The 20,583-nt window shown below is 40.2% G+C and overlaps 1 protein-coding gene across 2 annotated transcripts in view; it reads left to right on the forward strand.

The window, feature by feature from the left end:
• Positions 1 to 3,460: 3,460 nt before the first annotated feature.
• The window catches only part of enpp2 (ectonucleotide pyrophosphatase/phosphodiesterase 2), a 32,323-nt gene continuing 15,200 nt past the window's right edge, over positions 3,461 to 20,583 (forward strand). For both annotated transcript variants that reach the window (XM_046045960.1, XM_046045961.1), the window contains exons 1-10: positions 3,461 to 3,611; positions 4,468 to 4,573; positions 10,055 to 10,210; positions 12,048 to 12,173; positions 13,046 to 13,106; positions 13,310 to 13,407; positions 13,582 to 13,661; positions 14,934 to 15,053; positions 15,536 to 15,591; positions 19,857 to 19,922. In XM_046045960.1, coding sequence (XP_045901916.1) covers positions 3,594 to 3,611; positions 4,468 to 4,573; positions 10,055 to 10,210; positions 12,048 to 12,173; positions 13,046 to 13,106; positions 13,310 to 13,407; positions 13,582 to 13,661; positions 14,934 to 15,053; positions 15,536 to 15,591; positions 19,857 to 19,922 — 887 coding nt within the window. In that variant the 5' untranslated portion in view covers positions 3,461 to 3,593. The remainder of the gene's footprint in view (positions 3,612 to 4,467; positions 4,574 to 10,054; positions 10,211 to 12,047; positions 12,174 to 13,045; positions 13,107 to 13,309; positions 13,408 to 13,581; positions 13,662 to 14,933; positions 15,054 to 15,535; positions 15,592 to 19,856; positions 19,923 to 20,583) is intronic.

Consider the following 20,583-nt stretch of genomic DNA (forward strand, 5'->3'; position numbering starts at 1 on the left):
TAAATTCATCTTGTTATACTTAAATAAGACAATAAAAGACAAAGTCTTAATATTCATGTAAAGGTTCTTGACATTGTTTGAATAGTCCCTGTCAGCATATATTTCCATTTAGTACTTGTGAATTATCCTGGAAACCTTTGAGTCCCCTTGTTGGGATTACAAACTGTTAAGTGTTAAAATTAAAAGGTCATAATAATGTATTGAAAGCTATGAGATAATATTGGTTTCATAAATTTACAGTAGATACAAACAAAGTCATGATGAAAAATTGTTGAAGGAAACGGTAGAAGTAACTCAGGAACATGGGCCTTCAGGGAGTTTAGGAATACAGTAGTTTAACCACAACACCGCCATATATAACAACAAAAGCCATAGTCACAGCAGAGGCCATAGCTATAGCCGTGACAGCGGCAAACCCGAATAACCTAAATTGGTTACCTTGACATTAACTGCAAAGATATTTGTGATTTGGTTTCTGACAGTTGCCGTGAGTTATCCAATTGCACTTTTCATAGTGAAGGTCTAGACCGTACTGTTTGTAGTATTATTTACAGATAACAAACAATTCCCACCATGAGAAAGCACTTGGCGACAGAGGCAAGGAAAAGCAGAACCTAGACTCAGCGTGGGCGGCCAACTGCTTCAACCAATTTAAAGGAATGGTAGTGGTAATAATATTAAGTCAGATAATGATTGGGGGGGGGGGGGGGGGGTCGATAGTATCGCAATATTTTCTGTGGCAATATTGTTGCGATACACAGACACCAAGTGTTGATCTTTTATTATATAAATTGTTCATGAGAATTTTACTTTTTGGTACTATAATAATAATAATAATAATAATAATAAAATCTGTTGCTTTTTCAGTCCAATAGAAAAAAGGTTTTCCTTTGGGGACAATTTGAAGTTAGAAAAAAGGTAATAAATTGCAATACATCGCAATATTTCTTAAATTGCAATAATATCATATTGTGACATAAGTATCGTGATAATATCGTATCATGGGGCCTCTGATGATTCCCACCCCCAATAATGATAGGACTAATAGTAATGTAGCAGCTGGTTTCGAGCAGGAACATGGGGGCAGCAGGCGGCCGTCTACCCCAGATCCAGACTCCACAGCTCAGGAGCCAGAAAAACCTGCAGAAAGTGGGAGAAGAGAAGTACAAGAAAGCACAAGTCTATGGGAGAGGGAAGAAGTTGAGTTTATAACGTGTATTATGGGATAAGAATGCATACAGATGGTGAGAGGAGAGCTCAGTGCATCATGGGAAATCTCCCGGCAGTCTAGTCGTATAGCAGCATAACTAAGGGACGGTTCAGGACTCACTTGAGTCAGAGCTATAAGAATTATCAAATAGGAATGTCTTAAGCTGCTCTTAAATGTGGAGATGGTGTCTGCAGTGCTTCATTTGTAAATCAGGAGGCGGGTATTCTGGCAGATCAGTGGGAGAGGAAAAAGTCACGGAACGCATCATAAGCCTGGAGCACACTGAACAACACCTCTGTTACCTCTAGACAAATAGCCTTATGTGCCATTATGATTGTGCAGCTTTGTTTTTAGAGCTGAAGAGACAGTTCCGATAGTTCTGCTAGTGCATCATACATGAGTCCCAAATTATTTAGAAAAGCATATGAGGCTCTTGGCCAGGCCACAGTAGCTTTCATGAGTCAAGACATCATTTGCTGCCTGTTTAACATGTTTATAGAGGACAGGGTAATTTACAACCACATTCTCTTCGCCATAGTTCAGCCCATCAGTTGACAGGTGGGAAAAGTGGTTGACTAGGAGCTGGAGGCATGGTCTTTACTTCCTGTGGGGGCGGGACTTAGAAAATTGGTCATGACCTGGGGTGGCAGAGACAGCAGAGGAGAGGGTGACCAGGGCTCCCTTCTCAGATGTCAGAGACCCCACCTGCTTGTAGCCTCTTCTGGCTCTCACCTTGTTTGGTTTGTAGATACAAATGGACTGCGGCTCAAACTGGTGTTCTTGCTATCACCTCCTTGAAATTCTTGAAGGACTGGTCCACACTGTGCTTATTGAAGGCATTGGCATGTATAAAGCTGGTGGCCTCCGGGGTCGTGATTGAGCTAGATGGGTGTCTCTTTAGAAAGCCAGAGAACCAGTTTGCCCCTTCTTTCGTCTTCTCTGCCTCGTTTGTGTGGACAGGGACAACATTGTATTACACTGCATAGGTGTTTGTAAGTTTGCGGACTTCAACAGGAGAGAGACCAAAATAAATGCCTGAGGCAGTGATGATGGATTCTGCCCGCTGACTGTCCTGCTCCTCACGGAAAGCTGAATGTCATGGTTTTTGAAACACTCTACTGGCAGTGATGGGCAAATCAATCTTCAGCAACCTCTGATGGACTAATTTTACTGGGATATCTTACCAGGGTTTCATTGTTAATCTGAAATACCTTTGCAGTGCTTCTGACTGCCCCGAGCATTACATCAGGTGGAGTCTGGGTAGTTTGTCTTCCTGACAAAAATTCCTGCCCACTTTATCTTAAAAAAAGAGAAAGGACCGAATTTGTATGCAGACAAAGAGGTTGCTCACATGTGAAACTCATCTAAACAATAGTTGATGATAAAAATGGTTTTATTATACCCATTGTGTAGAAGCCTAAGAATACAAACACAGAAGAGTTCACATTTTGACCTGAAAACACTAAAAGTCCTTTCACCTCAACGTCAAGTGTCTTCTACAATATATTATCTATAGGCTTATGTATTTAGATTTAGTGTTAATGTGTAAACAAAAGGTTCCCCACCAAGTGTGACAGATTTTGCTTCCTGTCGCCAATGACGCGAATGTGTCATGAAAGTCGTGAAAGTCATGCAGGGAGAAATAATGGCTCAATCGCTCCTTTGCTATCACCCCTTGAAGAAATCCCTTCATGAATACACAGTTAAGGGTCAGAACTGAGGACATAAGGTCTCAGTGACAGCAGCAAAGAAACCCTCATCTGAAGAAAAATAAACAACCTTTCATATGTTTGGTTTATTGTTGTTCTATCTTTATTTACCATAATAATAATTGTCTTAATTCATATTCATATAGTAGCCTAGGCCTACCAATACCAATGATATTGCTGTTAATAAAGTATTACAAAAAAGTGTTCCTGGCAGATAAAGTAAAATATAGACTATGTGTTTTGAACATTACATTTACTGGGGTAAATACATTTCTGTATTTATTTTATTTTAGGTGTAGAGCCCCTCGCCGCCTCCCCAGGTTGGTGTAAAGATAATTGAGTGTGGATGTTACAACCCTTCATATTAAAAATGGGAAACTGGCTGTTATGTAGAGCTGGTGGTGTTCTGCTCCTGACGTGAACTGTATACATCATTCCTCCTCCCATCTTTATTTCTTGTTCTCTCAATCAACTCAGTCCTTGCCAAGATAAGGGCCCTCCTCCAACCAAACACCAATAAGAATCCGGTCCGCTCCTTTCAGTTCCCTTCTCTTCCCTTCTCTCTTCTGTTCTCTCCAACCGTCCTCCTCTCCGGTGGTCCTTCGTCTTCGGGAGTCAGCATCACGCCCTCTCCGACCTACAGCACAGGACTACGCGCAGCCCGACAGAGGAACATGTTGCTGCAGAAACCGGTACGGTAAGAGTACAAGTACAAGTTTTAGCTGCAGGTCACTTTAGAATATAGATATCGCTGTGCGTAAATCCGTGCGTAATTACGCATTTAACCGTGTATTTTGTAGTTCGGTGCGTTATTCACTGTGGCTGAAAGGACATTTCCCTGATGTTCTTAGCTTTTTTTCCGACCACCCCACTCTTCCCTCTTCCCTTTCTGCTGCCAAGCATTTGCAGAACAATCGGAGATTCGTGTGTCATTTCCAAGTGTCGAGCAATTCGTCAAAGTATCAAAGGTGATTGTTATGCGGATGCGGGTGGTCCCTATTCACTTTGAACTAAGCGCCGCACCAGTCATCGACAAAATGCAATCAGCAGGACTTGAGTTAGACCAGTTCCCAGTCAAGGAGCAGCTCTTTGAATTAGTGTTTTGTTCAAGTGTCCAAATGTATGTTTTTAATGCTTCACAAACAGCAGCCAATGCACAAAAGAAGACTCAATCTCACGTGACCTTTTAGTTTCGTTATTATAGCAAACTTAAAAAAAATAAATAAAATTGGTATTTTGAAGGATTTTGCAACAATCATACCAAAGGTAAAACAAACTAAAAAAGAAAAATATCTGTAACATTACCTAGAAATAGCCAGGCAGACCTGACAGGCTTTGAATGAGAATAATTAGGGCCTCATAATTATTGTGCTTTGGATAAAAGCACCAGCTAAATTAATAAATGGAATGGAAAAAGTATATTGTTTAATCAGTGTCTGTTGTTTCTCTGCCCCCTGTGTTGACGCTCTAATGGAAAATAAACCTCATGACCTTTTGATAAACCTATAGCAGTTTGCGTTTCTAATATCAGATGTGTTGTTGTCTCAGCTTGTTTGGATCTTGTCAGTCCTGTGCGGTACTGGTGTGTGTTCAGGATTTGTCTACGACCGGCCCAAACGCTCTGGAGAGGACGGGACTTCAGCCAGGACAGATTGTGAGTACGCAGTTCTTGTTACTGGGAAACACAGAGAACATCTTTGAACTGCTTGACCTCTGAGCTGGCAAACATTCACACAACTGAGGTGGCCTTGAAAAAGACACTGAATCCTCCCCACCACCACCTTCACAGTGGCTATTCTGTAACCGACCCTGACCTCTGACCTCCTTATCGACAGTATCAGCAAGAGAATCGTTTCCTAAAAGAGTGTTAAGAGTAAGCTGTGAACCTGGATTGTCTGTAAAATAAAAACAAAATTTTACTGTGTCAAGTGCTAGAAGATTACCTGGGAATGCATTTTCTCATTTTGTCACTTTAACACGAAGAAACGTGTGCTTGCTACTCCTCGTCACAGTATGCACGTACCTGAGCTGAGGTATACTGAACAGTGATTTTCCCTTCACAGACTGGAACAATGTAGTCATTTCTAGAGACGAGGTGTAACCATCCAGCACAAAAATTAGAGAGAAGTCTGAAAAATAAGCAGAATTTTGCTGCAGAAATGCAACAAAGGAATATTTTCTATATTTATAATTCTGCAGTTTGTTTTCTTGATTCATCAGTTAATCATTTGGTCCACGAAATATTTACAAATAGTGACGACAGCCCATCCCGGATTCCCAGAGTTTAAGATGATGTCTTCACATTGCTTTGTTTGACCTACAGTCCAAAACCCAAAGATAGTAGATAGTTGCCAATTATTTTTCTGTTTAATTGATTAGTTACCTAATTGTTGCAGCTTTAGAGTTGTAGAGAAAATGTGGTGTCTCAGCATGACAGCAATTTAACTGTATGTGTTCTAGTTTTCTGTATAACATTTTATCTGTCATCGCAACATCAAACTGTCAACAATCATTTTGATAATCAATCTTTTAAGTCATTTATGAAGCAGAAGTGCCAAACACGCTGTGGCTTTCTCAAATGTGAAGTTTTGCCGCTTTTTGAATTGAACATATTTGGCTTTTCAACTGGTTGGTCAAAACAAGCAATATGAGGATGTCACACTGGCCCCTGAGAAATTGTGATGGACCTTTTTCACACATCTTATGTGTAAGATTAACTGAAATAGCAGTGTGGTGGGAATTGCGGGTCAATCACATCATCCCACAGAGACACATTGTCTGGATAACACAGAGAACAGGGATATTTTGACTGTTACGTTTACACAGATTCAGTGCCACATCACAGATGAGTCTCCCTGAGTCCAGGGTTACATGCAATATGTTTCGAATTCCCATTACAGCAGTCAATAATAATAATAACTGCAGCCTTATATCACCACACTACAAGTATTGTGGAGTTTTTCTGCTTTCAGATGAATGAGAACAGTGGCAAGGTGCATTAAGTTTATGTGAAAGCTCCTCAGAACTGTGTTCGACACACAACTACAAGTGAACAAGTGTGTTCAGTAAAGCAAACCTGAGAAAAAGTGACACACTTTATTTTAGTTGCCAAAGTGTCTGAGCACAGGCCACGTGAAGTGTATTTTGGACCTGCATTAATGTATCTTGGCCAAGTGTAGGTAGGACATGCCTAAAGCTACGCTCCAGGTCCAAGACACACGCAGAAATCTACTGTGGAGATTTCCTTTTAGAGCAGAGTAAATCTTGAACCTTTTGTGAGTTTTGAGAGCAATCAGTCACCCCACAATCAACCATAGTGACACATGTCCACCTCCAGCTGTAGGATCACTCCTCTACACATTAACAGCTTGCAATAAGATGAGAAGCAACTTTGCACTCTGCACGCTGCAGCTCCAGAGGAATTTTTTTACTGGGTTATTTTCTATATGAAGTGTCTGCCAGTGCATACGAAATGAGGCAGAGTATGTGGTGGTGGTGGAAGGTTACAACGGATCACTGTGACGCTGCGAGGTTGGGATTGGTCAGCCCAATTTCTTTTTTGTTTGTTTGTTGTTGTTGTTTTTGGAGCAGAGAGAGTGTGTTTGTGTTGCTCTGCCTTGAGTCAATATTAAGAGCTCATTTTCTCCTCCAGATTCTCAAACACTGTCGGCAAAAGAATGTCGAGGTTTGCTTCACTGTGCCGTACATTGTCATAGTGACATCCTTTTTGGAATTTGGTTGCTTTATATTCTGCTACATTTATGCATAATGAAGATTACATAAACATGAGTGTGGATTTGCAAGAACATGAAAGCACGTGGCACAACTCCTCTTCACTGCTTTATTTTCCAAAGGTTTTCAGCTATCTTGCCTTCTTCACAGTGGTGTCGGAAGTTGTTCACAGTTTCTTTACAACCCATTAATTACTCATGAGACTCAAAAATCACATTGAAACAAGACTGCAACCCTATTTTTCTAAATTGTTCTTGCAGAATACAATATTTACGAGATAAACAACATTACATTTACATGTTATTTATAAAATTTTGTTGCATTACAAAAATTTAAAATTTAAAGCTATTTCTTTACTCACTCATTTTTCAAAAACACAGTATATTCACATCTCCTCCATCTCTGAACATGGACAGACCTAGTACTGATCACAGTCCTGGATCACCATCTCTCTCACCCTAATGCTCTCTCAGCTTAAGAAATTTGTAGAATGAAGAATCTTAAAAATACAACCTCACCGAAAGTCTTATCGAATTTAATATGGGAAAAAAGGTAAACAAAAAAACAGGATTTACTCTAGACTAGATAGATAAACCTTATAAAAATAAATCGGCCTACAGTGGCAGCTCTAAATGCAGAAGAAAATTAGCACACAAATCAAGGTGAGGAAGAAATCTTACACTAACTCTGGTTCTTAACAAGGTGGGTGACTTTAGTGGGATGGGCTTTTCTTAGCTCAGAACATTGGCCGTTTTTACAGAATCCATTCTGACATTAAAAATTTAATTAACAATGGCTAAATTTCATTCATCTGCTTCAGATTCAAGGTGCTGGTGTTGTGCATGCTGGCTCACTGTCACAGCTTACTACTGAGATACTGTTTGAACAGAAGCTGTCATTAATGTAGTTAGTAACACCTGTGCTTTTCCTACAAGTCAAATGTCTGCTGTGAAAAAGACCTAGTGAGCGTGAAAGTTGATTTTACAATAGTTTAACACCAAAAAAAAGAGAAGTCATTATTCTACACAAAATCCTGTTTACAAGAATAAATGTGATCAACAGAGCTCTTAGTCAACACTGCTGTGCCAGCTAGGTGGGCAGCAGAAATCATTTAAAGTGCAACACCTTGGTTCCTCCTAGTAGAGTACATATGCACATGTACTTGCAAAAACACACACGCGCACATACAGTATTTCCACACAGGAACACACAAACACGTGCTGAAAAACTCGTGTTGGCATCCTTTGGTTTTCTCCCTGAGCAAGGTTGTTTTTTCATGAGTTAGTGGACAAGGAGCATGCTGTTGGAAATGTAGCAATAAGTTCACTCCTTCTCTCTGTCAGCTCTCCAGGATGTCTTCAGTTAAGCCAAGGGGTTCTCACTCGGTGGGATAGGATCCAAACCGGGCCACTGTCCTTTGGGTCCTTAGTGGACAAGAGTGTTATTGTGTTGTAGGGAACCTGAGAGTCCCCAGAGTGATAGAGAATTACCACAGCTTCACACAACTGAGGAGGCCTTTAAGGTTTAGCAAGTGCTGAGTTTGGCACATGGCCTACAGACCTCTTGTCACAGTTAGTAGTTATTATGAAATACAACCAAATGACTGCAGGTCAGTACAGGTTGATACTTTTAATTTCCTTTAACGACACGCAAACAGTGCAGCCATTCATTGTTTTTTGTACAATATACAGAAGCTTCTCTAATTTTGTTATTTTACCCACTGGCTAGATGCCAAAATGTCCTTTTGGACCGACGTGTGAAAGATGTTGAGTTCATCACCAGGGGAGTATTTGGGCACCACAGAATCAGGGTTTGCCATTTAAAGAAATAACAATGTGCATCAAGCATTCACAATAACATTATCGACACGAGTAAAACAGAATATGTGGGCAGGTAAACATTTTGAGAGGGAACATATTTGCCAGTTGATATCTAAACATGTATGTATGACACATGATATTTCTCCACTAGCTACCATGCTTACGAAGCCAAATGCGTTTTTGCAAGGAGCAGCCGCACACGGAATCACGGCTCCCTTAAATTTTATGAGAAATTTTTCAACCAACCACATGTCCTCAGACAGGAAATGTGTGACGTCATTACCATCTAATCCCATTCCTACGTATCAAGATATCCATGTCGAAGGAAAATTAAAAAGAATTTTTATTTTTCCACAAATATCTAACCAATAATTTACAAAAGATACAATGAAAATATCAAATAGAGTCATAAAAAGCTGAGCTGGAAAACATAAAACTATGACACGTCAAAAGGATTTAGATTTAGATTTAGATTTATGATTTAGAAGTACTGATCATACATCCTACAAAGAGCTTAATAATGTACGATAATTATGGTCATTAGGCATTAGCTGCTTGTCTCAAATTACAAATTAGTGACTAGAGGTATTCCTTTATACACTGCAGTGAACAATATTATCATGATGAAGAATTTCACATCATTTTATATCGATAATTATCACGATAAATTAAAGAAAATCATTCATTTTACTCATTTTAAGTTTAATGCCTGAGTGAAAGTTGAAGAAACCGGATGGTTAATTGTGGTTTGAAATTGATATTTATGGTCAGAACGTGAGAAACACTTGATGCCAAACAGTGGATCACTTCACAAATCTGAGGTAGAACATTCAAAATGATCTTTTTTCAATAAATATGCATGAATAAAATTAAGTAACATCTTTTTCAGTTACTCTTCCTCAACAAAATAAATATCTTAAGTGCTATTTAGAAAGATTAAGTGCTATTTTTTTAACGTGTTAAATAAATTAATTAAACTTGTGTTGAACTTTTGTTATATTGTTATTCAGTAAAATTATATTGCGATAATTATTCTTATTGTTTTATTGCCCCAGCCCTAAGATACTGCTGAGTTCATAATGAGTTATCAAATACATCGTACAAGAACAGAAAAACAAGGGATGTTAATATTTAAATACATGAAATATTTTTAAACATATTGGATAGATGACGAGAGACAGTAGAATAGGTAATGCGGGAACACAGCTAAAAAGCTTAGCAAATGCATTTTTGTCTTTAAGATGTCTTCATGTTTTACTCCTCTGCTCTTTAATCAACACAGTGTCTGAAAGAAGGGTGGACGGATGAACATGAACTTCCACTTTTTACAAATGAAAGCTCATGTTTGATATGGACACAGTGGATGTGAAGTGAAAATCAAAGTTAGATTTACCACTGTTGCATCTTGTGGTGTTTGTGTCACAAAACAGCATACTGCTAAATATCACTTCAAGTGCAGTTTTCAGATGTGTTTCGGCGGTGTTTGGGGTCACCGAAGTGCAAAGCTGTGGAGAGCTGCTTCATCCCACATAAAATTGGAGTTTCCTACACACCGTCTGAATCTCTGTCTCTTTGGTCCCCAGCTCGCCCCGCGTCTCAGTACGCGCCGGCCTCCGGCTCCTGTAGGAACAGGTGTTTTGAGCTGGTTGAGTTGGAGCCACCGAACTGTCGTTGTGACAACCTGTGTAAGACCTACAACGGCTGCTGCTCGGACTTCGATCAGCTCTGCCTCAGGACAGGTACTCAGTCAACCTCCCTGCTGCTGGTCATCTGACTTGTTTTTTCCTTTTTTTGTAGCGTTTTTATGGCCTCAGTCTTTTTAGCTGATGAAACAAACATTGCATTGGTGTTACTATGAGTTCTGTTATTTTGAGCCAATGAAAAAGTATACTGATTTAAAACTCATTTGCACAGTTTAAAGAAAAATAAGAATGGACATTTTGCTGGGATTTGAAAAACAACAATGACTCCCAGATTCTTGGCAGCATGTGTGATATCAGAGGAAAGGGACTGAGGCCAAATAAAACTGTCTCAGTTTTTTTGTCATTAAGCTGGAGGAAATCCTTTGACTTTCAGCATTTAATATCCATCAGGTGGTCCAGAGAAAATCAGCGTCTCTCACGTGTTGCTGTGACTCTGCTGTGTTTGTGTGTGTGTGTGTGTGAGACAGAGAAAGGATAGGATGCTCTTTGTTTACAATATTATTCTCCATTTTCAGAAATTTGTTGTCTACATATAAGTTACAAGTAAAACATAAATGACCATTAGAACAAATCTGTAAATGCTGAAGAGGAGGCAGATAAACACTTCATGGATATGCTCCGTTTTCTAGTTACTGGTACGTTGAGACATTTACTCAAGTTCTAAGCTTATCACAGATTGGAGGTATTTCCAGCTGATGCTGCCTTATACTTCTGCTCCACTGCACAAGTACATTTAGCTAAACAATTTTTTTACTTAGGCATCACTTTAAAGGCAGGGCTTTGACTTGTAATGGGCTTTGAATACAGTTTGGCACTGCTAATTCAGTAAAGGAATATTTTTCTTCACTGCTTGCTTTGATGATTAACACTGCTTCATTTACATTTATTCATTCTATATATGTTAGAGGTCACACGCCTCTGTAGCAACCAGGGGTTAAGTGTCTTGCTCAGGGACACATTGGTGTGTCGCAGTGGATTCGAACCCGGGTCTCTCACACCAAAGGCATGTGTCTGTGTTGGTACTTTGTAGCATGTTGTCATTCAGCGAGACTGATTCATTTGGATCTTAATTTGTATTTCTGCTCTGTTTTGTCTAGAAAATCACTCACAGTGCTTAATAGTGTTCAGTGAAGAAATGTTTGTTCCAGTCAGTTCAAACCTACAGACATTTATTAAACATGTGAGCTTGATTCTCATTTGAACATTTTTGCTAAGCCTTGTAATCAACTTATCAAATGACTGGGTATAATTTTATAGCCTGATTATCCAGCTGTACAATTTACTTGTATGAGCTGGAAATGAGCCATGGACTCGTTCTGCAGGCCCTTGATGTGGGCCTGAACCTTTTTTTTAATTGTAATGCTCGCTGGACTTGTTTGTTGCTATTTCTCCCTGTTCATGTATTGCTGTCTCTCTGTTGGTCTGTCAACATTTCCCCCCTGCTTCTTCCAGTGTCGGTGGTCTGATTTTATGTTCTCTCCTTCAGCCTGGTGGTATTTGGCTTACCACTGCCTCGCCACTGTAACCCTCCCTGCGTCTGAAAATGATGATATACTTGTTTTTATGGTTATACTCAGGTCTTGACCCTGACAGTGTCAAATCCTACACTACGCTACAACTCTCAAGAGGTGTTCTCATCCTGAGAATTTGACCAGATTATGTGCAATGGTGTCAGTGTTTGTCCCAAACTGCTGAGTGCTCAGCTTAAAGTATGCAGCCAAAACATTGTTACACTAATAGATCAGCTTTCATTCCTCAGCTCTTGTGGTTTCAGCACTAATTTTTCAGATTAATTGTGTATATATAAAGGCGTTGACGTCTACAGTTTTTTCCACTGCTGGTTCTTATGTGAACATCTTTTTCCCGTATACAGAAGGAGGTTATGAGTGCAGTAAAGATCGTTGTGGGGAGACTCGAAATGAACAACACGCATGCCACTGCTCTGATGACTGTCTGGCCAGAGGAGACTGTTGTACCAACTACAAGACACTGTGTAAAGGTTTGCAACTTGAAATGTCCTGTATGCCGTGATATGCATTGGAGATGCTTGTAATCAATAGATTTTCCGGACATTCCCGTGTGTCTTATTCTGCTCCTCGCAGAGCCGAGCACGCTTGGAAACAAAAGTCCATCAAGAAAAAGTGCTCCACTAACTAAAGATTGATAGATAGCGAACACAAATAAGCTAGTAAATTTGAACTAAACGCTGTCCTTGGCTTGTAAGCTGCAGTTAACAACCCATGTTTCTTTACAATCCGTGAGTTTACATGTATTTAAGTAACTAAATTAATCTCTGGAAAGATGATGTTCATGTAATCACGAAACCTGGAATCAGGTAGGGGATTAGAGAAATCTGGTTTCACCTGCTTCTCCTGGAGATCGACGATTCATCTGCTGTTTATACGCAGAAAGACCAGGTCTCTAAATGGCTTCCTACAAATATGCGTGTGCATTACAAAAAACACAGACAGCCAAAAGATAAGATGGATTACAGGAAAGATCATTTCAGTGTGCGTTTGTGATGCCTCCTTGTATTTAAAATAAATCCATACAATGTCCAAATCTAACAACAGCCTCTAGAAGTCGGCCACTAAACATTTGATTATTTGTAAAATAGTAAATGTAAAAAGCACTTGATTATCTCTTGTGTGCTCCTGCTGGCTCAGCTGACAGCCAACACAGTCAGCTTCTCACCCACTCCGAGCTTTGTTTTCTTTCTATAATCCAAAAATACAGTACTAGCTATTCATTAGGAAACCAGGACTTGGTTGTTGACTGGCTATGTTCTCGCTGTTCCAAACCAGCCATTCACTAGTTTATCTTGTTTATACATTGAATCTCTCTCTCTCTCCCTCCCTCATGTCCTTTCAGGAGACTCTTCATGGCTTCAAGATGATTGTGAGGAGATCAAGACGGCTGAATGTCCTGCTGGGTACGTTTACATCCAAGCAGTGAAAGAGAATAAAGTGATCAATCTATCAAGTGATTCTAATCAAAAGCCTTAAATTTCAGCAACGCCCAATTTGTTTTCTCTTTTTAAGCTTTGTTACGTGCCACACGAGGAGTATACTAGACTGATCAAGTTTGAGTTCATAAAACAGCATTTTTCTTCCTCTCTTGTGTGGGTGTGCGCAGGTTTGTTCGCCCTCCGCTCATCATGCTGTCAGTTGATGGATTTAGAGCTTCTTACGTGAAGAGAGGAAACACTGTCATACCCAACATCGAGAAACTGAGTAAGACCTGGATGGGATTATGACAAAAGATTTGGTTTAGCTGTACGATCTCTGCGTCCTTTCCTCTGCAAAGTGGGAGACTGTTTATGGAGCATCACCAGACAACTGATTTGATACTTTGTGGACGTCTCTGTGCAAATTGAGGAGTTTCCTTTGCCCTGCTTTCCTTTTCAGGAACATGTGGAACCCATGCTCCATACATGAGGCCTGTTTACCCTTCCAAAACTTTCCCCAACCTCTACTCACTGGCTACGGTAAGGAGCACTGATGTTGACAACAACAATCAGCTTGTCAGTTGTTGTCAGGAATGTCTGCTAACATTAGCTCAAATATAGCAAGTATAGCTGTAACTGAATAGGTTAGCACGCTTATGTGAGTGGGCTAATATTAACAGGTGTTTTGCTGTAATGTTGGCATTTCAGTGGTACTTTAATATACTTAGATGTCTTTAACCTGGAACTACAGCAAGGAGTCTGACCAGTTTTTGTCACCTCGCTGCTCATAGTTAGGGTCTTTACAATATGAAGTGAACGTAGTATTTGCCTAAAATCCATTAGGGTTCCCTTGAAATTAAATATTCTGGTAAGTTACATACATCAGCAAGCACAACATGCTAATATTTACATTAAATAGTTATAGCTGTCAATTAAATGCAGTGAGGCAGAAAGTACATTTCCAATCCAAAATGGAAAAATGTTAATAAGAATAATTTTTTATTTTATTTTACCTTTATTTAACCAGAAAGAAAACTCACTGAGATTAAAAATCTCTTTTCCAAGAGCGTCCTGGCCAAGACAGGCAGCAGCACAATCAACAAAGTTGCAGTTATTAAAACATATAACAATTTATGATGGGAATAAGTAGTGAGTTACATAAAATATCATATATATTTACCACAAGTGATAAACAACAGGGATCGTCCGAGTAATCATTCATAACATCTACAGCCAGTGTGTACAGCCTCCATGTCATTTAAAAAGAACCTCAGTGGTAAACAGTATCCGTGGTAAACAGTATCCAACAGTTTCAAGTTTTGAAAGGATGCAATACATCGCCATAGTCCAGCACTGACATAATTAAATGAATACACAAGTAAGGTACAATTACAACAATCAAAGAGTATTTGAGTAAATTTTAATGCAAAGTCTGCCACTAGAAATGTCTTATTAAAAGCTACCATTACTGTAGCACTGAAGCTGGGCAATCACAGTATTCATGTAAAGCACACACTCTTAAACTGATGATACACGGGGCAACTTTTTGAGCAATGTTGCTGGGCATGTCTTGAACGGATCGCGGCGGTGCGGGGCGGGTGGCGGATTGGCGGGGGAAGGGGATTACGGTAGTTATCTTTTATCATTACCATTGACGGCAACATTGCTCTAAAAGTTGCTGCGTGTATCATCAGCTTTATACAATATAAATATTTTTCTAAGGAATACAGAGAAAAGAAGACCAATCAAGCACAGATATTAAATGACAAATATTATTCTCCGAGGCATAATCGCAGTTTGAATCTCTCTCAGGGTCTCTACCCAGAGTCTCATGGTATCATTGGCAACTCCATGTATGACCCGGTGTTTGATGCCACCTTCACCCTGAGGAGCAGAGAGAAACTCAGTCATCGCTGGTGGGGAGGACAGCCAGTAAGTACGGTCGCTTCCCTTCTCCTCTCTCTGTTGTAGTCTTTCTTTTGACCGTCTGTAGTTCATCACCACTATGACTGTATGCGCAGACAAGAATGTTCTTCTATTTTTCTATTTGCTCTGACGATGGATAACTTCAGTGTATGGCTTTGAATGTAAGTTCAAAGGCAGGTCAGAGATCAGAGGCCAACGCAAGCAGGAAAGACTTTTCTTTTGAAGTCAACTGCAGTGGGAATTGCAGCACTCAGATCTAACAAACCAAGTCTGACAGGCATTATTATCCATTGATTAACAACAGATGTCGATATGTGATTAATGAAAGCTGGGTTGGGATCACCTTTAGTTCTTACAAGACCGAAGCAACATGACCTTGATTTTCTCACACTCATGTTATTGTTTGTATCCATGGTAACGCTCCAGTAGTATCCTACTAAACTATGTCAGACTGATAAAATAATGAGACTGCTGTGTTTGTCTCCTAGATCTGGATCACAGCGCTGAAACAGGGAGTGAAGGCTGCCACCTTCTTCTGGCCTGTGTAAGTCTTTGTCCCTTATTAACGCTTTGGCTGCATACAAATTAATATTTGACAATAACATATGATATATGACGATGTCCAATTTATTTCTATTGAAAATTTCAAATAGGCGGCAGAAGTTCCGGGTTAGAACCCAGAGAATACTTTGTTCATTAAATAGCAGAGATATGTACAAGTATGATGGACACCCTAAACTCTCATTTTGATAAACCACAATATAACACACTTATATATATATGTGAAGGTTCTCAGTCACCCAGGTCATAGTTATCCACCTGGTATCTTCAACCAAGTCCAGTTGCCCTTGAGTTTAACCTTCCTTGGATATTTCAGACTTGCATAAATGTTCCCCATAGCCTGATTAAACAGCAACAAAGGTGAAAAATCAACTTTTTTTTATTTGCAACTTGACCGCAATGCCAAAGATGCTCACAAGTCTCTGAGCTAGAGTCCAAGTGAAGTCTCAAGTCTCTCATCTGGCAGCCAGCGGGACGTAACTGATTACGTTAATCAACTGCCACAAGTTTGGCAAGTAAACAAACGCTCATTCATCTTTTCATAACGAATGACAGTCGGAGTAAACCTCTCGTGGGTCATAGCTAAAGCAAGAAACAAGCTAACATTAGATGGCCAATGCTAAGATAAACATGTTTACTAACCTTAGGTTACTAACCTATTCTGCATTCAGTGCTTCTTTGTTTGGGCCATGTTTTTATGAAGTTTTAAAGCCAAATTTTATGATGAATGGCGCAGCAGCTGCCGGTGTTTGTTGTCCTCTCTCACGTGCAGCTGATACTACGTGTTACATAGGCAGGTTATAGGTAACAGAGGGAGGGGAATAATAACAGCACGCTCATCAGACGTTTCCTAAAAATAAACATTGTTCACGAGTCCCACACATCGAGTCTGAGTCGAGTCTGAAGTCTTTTGAGGACGAGTCTTAAGTTCGAGTCAGAAGTCACTGTGTGTGCGACTTCAGTCTGAGTCTCAAACTTGAGTCCCCATCTCTGCGAAGAGCCACGCTCGTTGGTATGGCAGTCACAGCGCATACTCAACCGTAATGACGGTGGTCCGTCACACATATAAAATGAAGAATGGCACAATTAAATAAGGTATGCAGTTATAGTACAGTACTTCCAAACGTAGTTTTCTTTGGTTGAGCTGTTCTGGAATAGTTGCCTTTGGTATTTTTGGTATTTGTTAGCACGATAAGTCAATCAAAGATTGTAAATAAAACTCACAGGGAGTCAGATGTAGCTTGTTTTATAAGCTAAATGCACTTTTTGTTATAATGTATCTACTCTGGTACCAGTTAAGAACATTTTAACAAATTACCAAAAATGAGCACTGGGACCTGTATGGATATTGGAAGCTTTACAACCATGACTCATTTACAAAAAGAAATCAGTAATCAATGTCCTCATATCTCTCTCTGAAAGCTTGTGTTATTCGGCTGTTTACTGTTGGTGGTATGTCCTCACCAATAATAAAGCTGCACTGCAGGTTACTTGGAACCTGGTCACATTACAGAGACCTGAGGAAGTGCCACCTGAGCCCACATCACATTGTTGTCATCTGCCCAAACAAACTAAAACAGTAAACTCTCCAGAGCTTCATTAAACATGTTAACATGTAAACATGTTAATGTGCCTTAAAGACTACTGCGTATGCATTGTTCTATAACTGATTATTCTGTAAATTATTTGGTGGTGGAAGTCATCAGAACATGCCCGTTCGTGTCGCTGCACTAAACCTATAGCCTGTCGAACAGAAAGGAGCCCATATTTATCAGCACTGAGAAGCCTTTGATGGAGTGGGAGGCAGTTCTCAGCAGAGGGATGGCGTTGGGCTGTTTTTACAGCAATTTGTGCAAATGGGCCTGTTTATACTAGGCAGGATTCCTCTGTGAACCGGGGTCACAGACGTCCCACTCTATTGAACCACGGGGGCCTTGAGTGTGGTTAACTGTGCTTTTTTTGCACTTGGCACTGACAGAGGTGTGTGAGAAAGAAAGTGAAGATGAGGAGAGCTAGACAGGAGTGTGCACATGACAGGGCGAAAGTCTGTGCTGACATTTATGTGTGGCTGAGAAAGTCTTTTTTTACAACACATGACACAGTTTAGTGTTGTAGGACCACTTTGGGATTGGCATGGTAATAGGGACCAGGGGTTGTTGCTAAATGACTGGCTGACTGGTTGAAGGTCTGTGTTGGGTTGAGCTTTCTGGGAGGTCCCCCCCCTCACACCTCCAACCACAAGCAGAGAACAAGGGAAAGACGAGAAAAGAAGAAAGAAAGGAGAGTATATAAAACAGACAGCGGGAGGAAAGAAAATTTAGTTGAAAGTGTGAACATAGACAAAACTACAGAGGAGGAGAAAACATGGAGAGAAACCTGCTGTCAATTGTTAACACAGTGCAACCACACCTCCTTGTTCCTTCATGCTGCCCCCCGCAGCCTCATACATTAAGCCCCATTCAGGGCCTCGGTCCTGGGCTTGATGGTTGACAGCTGTGGACTGACAGCCAACAGCTTGGTTGGTGGCCTCATCACTACACAGGCAGCATACAGACAGCCTTTGACTTTCAGACACTTTAAAAAGTGAGAGGCCTTTCATTTTGTTCACTATAAGCTATATAATCCTCAACTTCATGAGGTTCTGAGAGTTAAAAGAACAGTTTGGAGTTTAATGCGTTAATGCTTCAAGAAGGCAGCAGGGTGCCAGAATCTGTTACTGTAACTCTGTGTCTGTGTGGTACTATGACACAGGTTATGTTAGGGTCAATTACTAAGCTAAAGAAAGCCAATGGTGACAGCCAGGGACTCTAGGTCACACTCTGTCTCTCCTCTGCCTACTTGGTCGGCTGACTGACACAGCTGCCTTGATAATGATGCAGTGTGATCCATTTGTGAGGCAAGCCAAGGTTGAGTTATCTTTATTTTGTTTCGTTACTGACGGACTGACTGGCTCTATTAGAAAGTAGAAAAAAGTGCATGTGGCTTGAATGACACACAATCTGACATTAGGTTAATGTAGGTAAGCAGAGCCAATATCCAATAGAATCTTCACATATACTGAACAAAATTATAAACGCAACACTTTTGTTTTTACCCCCATTTATCATGAGCTAAACTCAAAGATCTAAAACTTTCTCTATGTACATAAAAGGTCTATTTCTCTTGCACAGGTGACCACAATAAAAGGCCTCTCGAAAATGTGTAGTTTCACTGTATTGGGGGGATCCGGAAACCACTCAGTATCTGGTGTGACCACCATTTGCCTCACGCAGTGCAACACATCTCCTTTGCATAGAGTTGATCAGGTTGTTGATTGTGGCCTGTGGAATGTTGGTCCACTCCTCTTCAATGGCTGTGCGAAGTTGCAGACAGGTTGAGACCCCGATGAGGACGACGAGCATGCAGATGAGCTTCCCTGAGACGGTTCCTGACAGTTTGTGCAGAAATTCTTTGGTTATACAAACCAACTGTTGCAGCAGCTGTCCAGGTGGCTGGTCTCAGACGATCTTGGAGGTGAAGATGCTGGATGTGGAGGTCCTGGGTTGGTGTAGTTACACGTGGTCTGCGGTTGTGAGTCCGGTTGGATGTACCGCCAAATTCTCTGAAATTTGGCACAATTCTCTTTGGAGACGGCTTATGGTAGAGAAATGAACATTCAATTCACGGGCAACAGCTCTGGTGGACATTCCTGCAGTCAGCATGCCAATTGCACACTCCCTCAAAACTTGCGACATCTGTGGCATTGTGCTGTGTGATGGAACTGCACATTTTTGAGTGGTCTTTTATTGTGGCCAGCCTAAGGCACACCTGTGCAATACCCAAGCTGTCTGATCAGCATCTTGATATGCCACACCTGTGAGGTGGATGGATTATCTCGGCAAAGGAGAAGTGCTCACTAACACAGATTTTGACAGATCTGTGAACAATATTTGAGAGAAATAGGCGTTTTGTGTACATAGAGAAAGTCTTAGATCTTTGAGTTCAGCTCATGATGAATGGGGGCAAAAACAAAAGTGTTGCGTTTATAATTTTATGGAAATGTTGCAGTTATGGTTTTATTCAAATTGTCACCATTAATAGTTTTGTTGTCGCTGATTCATTGTTTTTGTTTGTTTGTTTGTTTTAATGTAGTGTTCACGTGTGACCAGCGACCCTAGGAAGAGTAATTGCTACCTTTGTAGTGGCTGAAGGAGGAAAAAAAAAAGGTAGCCATTGTTGCCCTTCATTGTGTGTGTGTTTCTGTTTCAGTGCTATCCCATTGGAGAGGCGGATACTGACCATGCTGCAGTGGCTCCACCTCCCTGAAGGGGAGAGGTAAATCCATTTTTCCATTTTCCTTTTTTGTCTGCTTCACATTTGTCTTTCATCTTCTCATTTTTGTTAAATGAAAATATTAGTTTCACAGTATGCTGTTCATTGTTTGGAGTATTCCAACTACATATTTAGTGCATCTATTCCCAGTAGGCTTGCATTTGACAGCTTCCTCAGCCAAAAGTTCTTTTGCAATTGAATTTAAAATCTTGAAACCAAATTTTAATTATTATTTGTAGTGTTTGTGTGGCTGCCAAAACTCCTCCTCCCTCTGAAAAAAAAAAAAAAGGTCCCAAGTAGTGACTTTGTTTCCTAATCCAGACAAAAATGGCAGCCAGAAGTTAGATCTCCTTGCTTGTTTTGTACAATTGTTGAAAAAATACAACCATGTTATAAAGTATGGAAATATTAAACTGGTAAATGTACTTGATGATAACATATTCCATATGGTGTATTAGGCCTACAATTTTAAAAAGTTGTTGAATAACCGTTTACTGCATCTTGTCAGAAAAGCCCATAGCTCTGTGAATGTTTTGATACTCCACGAGAAACACAAGGTGGTGCTATTAATACTGCTACTATTACTAATACAACTACAATTGCTACTCTACTACTACTACTACTAACATGACTACAACTAATTGTAGGTAGTAGGTAACTACTA

This window comes from Micropterus dolomieu, linkage group LG03, assembly GCF_021292245.1.
Source record: "Micropterus dolomieu isolate WLL.071019.BEF.003 ecotype Adirondacks linkage group LG03, ASM2129224v1, whole genome shotgun sequence".
Lineage (NCBI taxonomy): Eukaryota > Metazoa > Chordata > Actinopteri > Centrarchiformes > Centrarchidae > Micropterus > Micropterus dolomieu.